Raw genomic sequence first — 7,081 nt, forward strand, 5'->3', positions numbered from 1 at the left:
TTCCTCGGAATATACCGAGGGACACCTTTCCTCGGTATATTCCGAACGTTTTTTTATAAACGGATCGATCGATGGATATATGTCCAAAAACGCATCGATCGATGAACTTCCGAGGAAATATCCCGACGAAGTTCTCCCTCGGTATATTCCGAGGAGATTTCCGACAAACTAGTGATCCTCGGAATTTCCTCGGAAATTTGTTTCCTCGGAATTCCGTCGGAAAATTCCGAGGGATTTCCGAGGAAAGAAGAAATTCCGAGGAATTATTTCCGAGGACTTGTTTCGTCGGTATGTCGTCGGAATAACGTTATTCCGATGAAATTCCGACGATTTTTTCTCTCAGTATCCTTGCTGTTTTCTTGTAGTGATGGTGATACATTATTTATGCATATTCACATAACTAGAGGCCCAATTGATTGATTTTTTTTAATATTTCTATATTCTCACATGATTGTAATCCCGAGATTATATCAAGGTAAAGATGAATATTGTGCTAATCACGCAAATGTATAGAAATGGAAAGTCGACTCCAATTATATGAGCAATTATTTTGGTTTAATTGAGAACGTGTACCGTAGATTTGTACCATAGGGGATATGCTTAAATTTTTAAATTTAAAATCTAAGACTCATGTAATAAGTATCATATATCTAAACTATTAAAACTGAAGTACAATTAGTACTTAACCTTAATTTTTCTTAATAATTACCATTGAATGCTATTGTTTCTTAACCTAATAATAATCTTGGGCAGGTTTTTACTACTAGATATCGCTGACTGAAGTCCATTACTTATGATTAAAAATAATTATTGGGCCGGAATATGATTATATCTTATACTTAAGTAATCTTGGCAGGCTTTTACTACTATATACACCACTTCCTATCAACTCAATTCCTATCAACTCAATTCACAATCACATTATCAAATCACCGGAGGCAATGGTAAAAAAGTAGTTACACTCCTTAAGGATGCAAAACAATGGAAAACCGGTTGCCGAATCCGTGTTAAGCTGATTCACTCTTGAAAAACCATGGAAGATTTTAAATTAAAATGAATAATACCAAAGTCATAAATTATAAAGTTCAGAAACTAAAAACATTGAAAAAGGTATACATGCCAAAAAAATAAAACGTATGCAATGAAAAACATGAACAAGAACAATCGAATTGAGTGCATTCTCAAATGTTAGTCAAGTATAATTTAAAAAAAAACAAATGCCTGGGCTCGCGGGTCCAAATCTAGTTATTCATTAATTACTAAACATGCAGGGTTGTACTGTATAAACAAGTCTACACCTTGATCAAAAATGCATTCCAAGTTACAATTCTCTCTAAACATTCATTTTTAGTTCTTTGTTGTTTATACTCAAATTGTTGGGATGCCGAACATTAAAGGACCACCATCATCGTTGTGGAAAATAATATGTAGGAGGTTACCAAGAAGGTTGTAATTTTTCTATAAGTTTATATTTCCGTCTCTTAATTACAAGAAAATAGTATGTCTAAACCCATATTAAATTAGTTACCAAGAAGGTTGTAATTTTGCTATAAGTTTATATGTCTGTCTCTTAATTGCAAGCAAATAGTATGTCTAACCTTTGTTTTTGCATTTCAATCCTTCGGTTTCTTCTGTTTTTCCACCTCTGTTTTTAGTTTGGTGTATTCCCTTCCTTTTCAAGCTCTTACGGACATGATAAGACCTCCAACAATTTTGTTATCCTGTCAATTGAAGACTGTCCGTTTTTTAATATGTAAGTAGTATCTCCATCAACGAAAGAAGTAAACTAAGTGAATCAAAGTACGAATCGGAACCCAAGAAGACAAATAAATAAGAATATAATTCACCTGGATTACTCGGTTGATGACCAAGTGAAGATTTTTGTTCTGTCGATTGCAGAACTTTTTAGAACCCCAATCCTCTTTTGTTTTCTTTTACACCCTCGAAACATCTGATGATCCCAATAGCATTAGCTTCTTCCATTTTTAATAAAAAAAATTGATTTTAATATTTAAATGTAATGAGCCTATTCTTAATAAGGCCAATTTTTTTTCAATTTGTTTATGAAGTCCACATTACTTTTTTTTTTGTGTCGAAGCCTACAATATTTATAGTTTTAATAATTCATCATTTTAGACATTTTGTCCTTCATGTTTAGGTTGAAGTTTATAAAATGTTTAATTTATTACTAGACATTAAATTATATTTCATTATAAAATATAGAAGCCTTAACATACTATAAAATCTAAATGTCCTTCTACAAAATCACTATTTTTAATCGAACGTACTATTAAAAAATAAACCAATATTAAAAAACTAAACACCAACATTTAAAATTTTTATTTTCAATGAACATGTTAACGAAAATTATTATTTTTTAATTCGCGCGGATCTCTACCTAGTATTTTTTAATAATGAACAGTGGATATTTTTATATGACTAATAATTGCTACATGTTACTCTTTTCGAAATGAATTGTTTTCGCAACATGTTACTATTCTAACAAATATTAACATTGAAGAATGTAGAAAACAATATTATAATCTATTAACCGATATGTTAATAGATAAGCTTCTAAGTGATTTGAATTTTATTTCATATGTTATATTATTCACCATCGTATTTGATAGGTTTGTGATAAATCAAAATATAATCTATTAACATATGTTTAGTTAAATGACCATCGTTTGTTATGAGTTTAATGTAGCAAAATAAGTCATGGTATAATCAAAAACAAAATGACCAAAAGGCTATTAATAATGGATCTAAGAATTAGTTATAATTTCAGTGGTAGAAAAAGTAATATTCCATAGTATAGTAAAGGTAAATTTCGAGTGATGACAAAAAAAAGTAGAAGTAAATTTCAAATGTACTTCTTTTTTAGTAGAGAAGATGAGATTGCTTATTTGACATTGCAGGTGTAAAATTTTTGTTTCCACTTCTGAAGCATTTATCAAATTGATTACCTTTTATTCCCTAGTATTCAAGTTTGATAGACAGAGTTAATATATTCCAAGCAAATGGTGTTCCTTAGTAATATGAACTATGAAATCAATAACAGTAATAATTGTTGGTTTAACACCTCATTCATTACTTTTTTAAAGCTAGAAAAAAACATTGTTTTGTTTGTGATATAGAAACATATTCTAGTTGGTTTTGTTTGGTGACTCAATTTGTCCATGAAATTATTTCCGTATGGATGTTGATTATGCACTATTTTTGTTTGAAATTAAAGCTTATAATTCTTCAAAAATCTTTTTTTTTTCATTCTTCCAATTCTTCGGTAGAATAGTAGATAATGCTTTTTCTCCAAAATGTGTTCATATTTTCAATTGTTTTAGTGAAACGAGAATTTTTCACACTTTTATGAAATTCAAGAAATGCTTAATTTCAGAAACCTATATTCAATTTGAATAGTGACTTTAAATAAAATACTGAATTACGTTAGTTTTGTTCCTCTAATTAAACATACCATTTGGCTTGGGCCCTTAAGCTATACCAATTTGTTGCTCGATACATACAAATACAAACTATTATTAATATTTGAGATTTAGACTTATATAGATTAAATTTGTCTATTTAATTCAACACTTTAATCTACACTAGATTACGTTTAAAAACAAAATCCAACAATTTTTATACGCACATTTAAAATTTTGAATTTACCAATCCTATGTTCACTAATTAATTTGATCAAGAAAGATTTTTTTTTTTTTTTTTTTGGTTCAATTTGATTAAGAAAGATATTCTTGGTTTTTGGTAGCAAAGTATGCCCAAATTCAGAAACAAAATCACATTTGAACCCACCACAAGAAGCCCAATAAATGATATACGGAAGACTTTCAACCCGTGTCTTAAGATAGATATTAGAACGCAGCCAGGGACCTGCGTTGTTACTTGTTACAGAAAGAGAGAGACAAACTTCAAAATCAAGCAGAGAAGAACACACAAGGAAGGTACCATATCAGCAGCAGACAAGGTTTCTTATTTTTTTCCAAATTTCTTTTCTATACGGAAAGATCAAGTTGCGATCAGAATCCAATTCGAATTGATTCTATCTAGGTCTTAGGTTTAGGTTGATTTTACCGATTTTGATGTTAAATTTTCTTCTTAGTTGAGAGAGTAAACGCATGTTTTTATAAAAAACGCAGCTTTGTTCGTTGGTTTCCAATTCGAAACTGCCGATCTTCGAAATCAATTCGATTTTGATGTTATAAAACCTTAATTCCGATCATAACACATGATTCTGGAGAAACGCAGTTTTGCTCGTTGGTTTACAAACTCTTTCACATTGATGTAGTAATGGCTCTTGACATGCTTAGCTTCTTATACTAGTTTTTTTTTTTTTCTCAGAATGTCAGGAAGTTATCATGATCCACGCGTTTTCTCTCCGGAGAGACTGTTGGAAGATCTTCATGTACAGACCGTTGAAATCCAAAGGCTTTTTAATGATAATCACAGACTAGCTGAGCACCGAGTGCTTCTGGAGCGAGAACTCGGCTCTGCCAAGGAAGAGCTTCACCGAATGAATCTCGCTGTTTCTGAACTTCGTGCTGAATATGATCTGCAGTCGAGGGACTTCAGTGAGAGAATGCAGGACGATGCTCGTGCTATGGAGTCTTACAAGGAAGAGCTTCACCGGATGAACCTGGTCATTTCTGATCTCCGTGCTGACAAAGAAGAGGCTGCACAGTTGCGCGGTGAAGTTCAGAAGCTAAATGACATTAAACGTGAACTTAGTGGAGATGTTGAGATACTTAGGAAAGATTTGGTCAAATTGCAATCAGATAACATGCAGATTCCGGGTTTGAGAGCTGAGGTTCAGGACCTGAAGAAGGAGCTTATGCACGCTAGGTATAATCTTGAATCCTTTATTTTCACAATTCTGTTTCTAGTTGAATCCCTGAGCATCTGGGTTTCGGTTGTAAATGGAGGCTTTTTCGTTTGGAACAGAGGTGCTATTGAGTATGAGAAGAAGGAAAAGTTTGAGCTTATGGAGCACCGGCAAGCTATGGAAAATAACATGGTTTCAATGGCACGTGATGTTGAAAAGCTACGAGCAGAGCTTGCTGCTGTTGATAGTAGGCCTTGGGGCTATGGTATGACCCTCCTACATCTTTCCTGGAACCATTTGGTATTTTCTTTTCATACGTTATGTGTCCAGGTGGATCATATGGGATGAATTTCAACCATATGAATGGTAGCTTCCGTGGTTCTTATGGAGAACATGATGGTTTTCTGGTACTCACTCATCTTTGTGGACTTGTACTATTATTACATGCCTCTATTTATCTTTCTTATCTCTCATGGATCTTCGGAACAGATGCCGACCGAGAGAAGAGTGGACCTTCAGACCCAACCAAGAAACACTGGAAACCAAACCGCATCCAACCGAGCTGAGGCAGCAGAGATACTCGAGTGCACACGCAGCGTGGGGCAGTCGCAGAATGGTGCGAATGGTCAAACAAAGGTTCCCGTGGGAGACACTGCGGCAGTAAGTGCAGCCGTCTTGCATGGACTCAAGGAGCTGTTTGGGCCGTTGCTGCAACAGAACTCCGCAGGGGGACTGGCCTCTCGAGCCACAGCGGTTCTGCAAGTACAAGGAGGTGCCGGTCAGGAAGGGCCTTCTCCGCTTGTACCAGCAACCGCGCCAATACCCTCGTACTGGGACGCATTAAGACGGATGAGGGACTTGGGTACTGAGACCTTCGGTGGGGGTGGTGACCGGGTCGCCGCAGACAACTGGTGGCAAATGCTGGAAAGGAACTTCGAGTTCAGCATGTGCCCAGTGGAGTACCGAAAGGAATTAGCAGCCCATTACTTGAGGGAAGAAGCTCATATCTGGTGGGAAAATGTGGTTCAAGGAACCCCCGAAGGGTATGTGCTCAACTGGTACGACTTCAAGGATGAATTCGCCAGGAGATACTTTCTGGAGGAAGCCATCGATCAGATGGATAAAGACTTCGCAGAGCTGCGTCAGGGAACTAGAACTGTGAGGGAGTACGAGCAGGAGTTCCATCGTTTGAGAAAGTTTGTAAGCAGGTACGTTGATGAGAGGGAACACATAGAAAAGTTCCTGAGGGGCTTGCGGGTTGACATTAAGAATAGATGCCAAATGCGGAGGTATGTGACCATGGTCGACCTGGTGGAGACGGCAGTCTTGATGGAGAGAAACATTGGCGTGGAGGTTAAGCAAGCTAGAGCATCCCAAGCACCAAAGGGAACTCTGAAACGGACATGGGACGACCAGGCGGCAGACTCAGGAACGGAGCAGACATCCATGTCCGGACAGCGTGGGCGGAAACACGTTCGACCATGCAAAACTAAGGGATGTTATGGATGTGGTCGTATGGGGCATATTAAGCGGAATTGCCCGGAGTTACTTGGAGACTCAGCTCACGTAGAGAGCAAAAGACGTTGATGATTACTTAACTCGAGAGAGCGTAGCTTTCTGTGAGTTAAATAGTAATGAACTGAAAACTTTTTGTTGATAGACTAGCAAAGCTTTTCTTTTGTTGATAATCTTGCGAAGATTTTGGCATTGAGACGGTGAGAATTCAAATTACTTTGAACGCCGTCAGCCTTGGCAGTCACATCCATACAAAACTCTTGATCTTTCGGGTATATTGGTGGTTACAGCAACTTTTGTTGGAAGAAAAGATAGTACATTCACCATTCTTATTAATAATGCTACTAGCAAGTAAACTAAGGCTGCTGCATCGAAATGAAACAGGAGACATGACCATATGACAAAGGTGTTGAGAATATTATTAAGCCATCCCTTTATACACAGGTTCATTGATGTTGGTTGTAGTGCTTTGGTAGCAACTGCTTCAAACTCTCCGTCTCTCTTCTCTGTTTGCGAGAAAGAAGTTTAGATGATCCCTTGGATGTGATGCGTCTCTTGTTTCCCATATTTGCCTCTCCGATGATCCGATACATCATTGTCACTATATACACCGCAAATTTCTCTCGTAGTTTAGCTGCGTTCTTTAATTTCAACCGATGTCAAGTTTGTGCATCCGCTGCAGATTTTATACACTAAAAAGTGAAATTATTCAGTTCAGAATTAACCCCCACC

At 36.4% G+C, this 7,081-nt stretch overlaps 1 protein-coding gene and 1 long non-coding RNA gene across 3 annotated transcripts in view; one reads left to right on the plus strand and one right to left on the minus strand.

The window, feature by feature from the left end:
• LOC106299374 overlaps nucleotides 1–1,959 on the minus strand; it is a 4,550-nt gene extending 2,591 nt beyond the window's left edge. Inside the window, exons 1-2 of one of the 2 annotated variants that reach the window (XR_001261767.1) lie at nucleotides 1,848–1,959; nucleotides 1,599–1,721 (exon numbers count right to left, since the gene is read on the minus strand). This is a non-coding gene — a long non-coding RNA (uncharacterized LOC106299374). Of the gene's footprint in view, nucleotides 1–1,598; nucleotides 1,736–1,847 lie in introns of both variants that reach the window. The other variant, XR_001261768.1, reaches the window with a different exon arrangement.
• A 1,913-nt stretch (nucleotides 1,960–3,872) lies between these two features.
• Nucleotides 3,873–6,580, plus strand: LOC106301045. The gene is made up of 5 exons (XM_013737349.1): nucleotides 3,873–3,979; nucleotides 4,354–4,854; nucleotides 4,954–5,099; nucleotides 5,165–5,241; nucleotides 5,324–6,580. The coding sequence occupies exons 2-5, from the start codon at nucleotides 4,355–4,357 to the stop codon at nucleotides 6,419–6,421; spliced, it is 1,821 nt and encodes a 606-aa protein (XP_013592803.1). The 5' UTR covers nucleotides 3,873–3,979; nucleotide 4,354; the 3' UTR covers nucleotides 6,422–6,580.
• The last annotated feature ends 501 nt before the right edge of the window (nucleotides 6,581–7,081 follow it).

The sequence above is a fragment of the Brassica oleracea genome, chromosome C6, assembly GCF_000695525.1.
Source record: "Brassica oleracea var. oleracea cultivar TO1000 chromosome C6, BOL, whole genome shotgun sequence".
Lineage (NCBI taxonomy): Eukaryota > Viridiplantae > Streptophyta > Magnoliopsida > Brassicales > Brassicaceae > Brassica > Brassica oleracea.

What these genes read in the sequence shown, in the direction of transcription:
- LOC106301045 (XM_013737349.1), top strand. Translation starts at nt 4,355, where the DNA reads ATGTCAGGAAGTTATCATGATCCACGCGTTTTCTCTCCGGAGAGACTG. An exon ending in TAGTAGGCCTTGGGGCTATG is followed by an intron (nt 5,100 to 5,164) that starts GTATGACCCTCC and finishes TTATGTGTCCAG; the next exon opens with GTGGATCATATGGGATGAAT. An exon ending in GAGAACATGATGGTTTTCTG is followed by an intron (nt 5,242 to 5,323) that starts GTACTCACTCAT and finishes TCTTCGGAACAG; the next exon opens with ATGCCGACCGAGAGAAGAGT.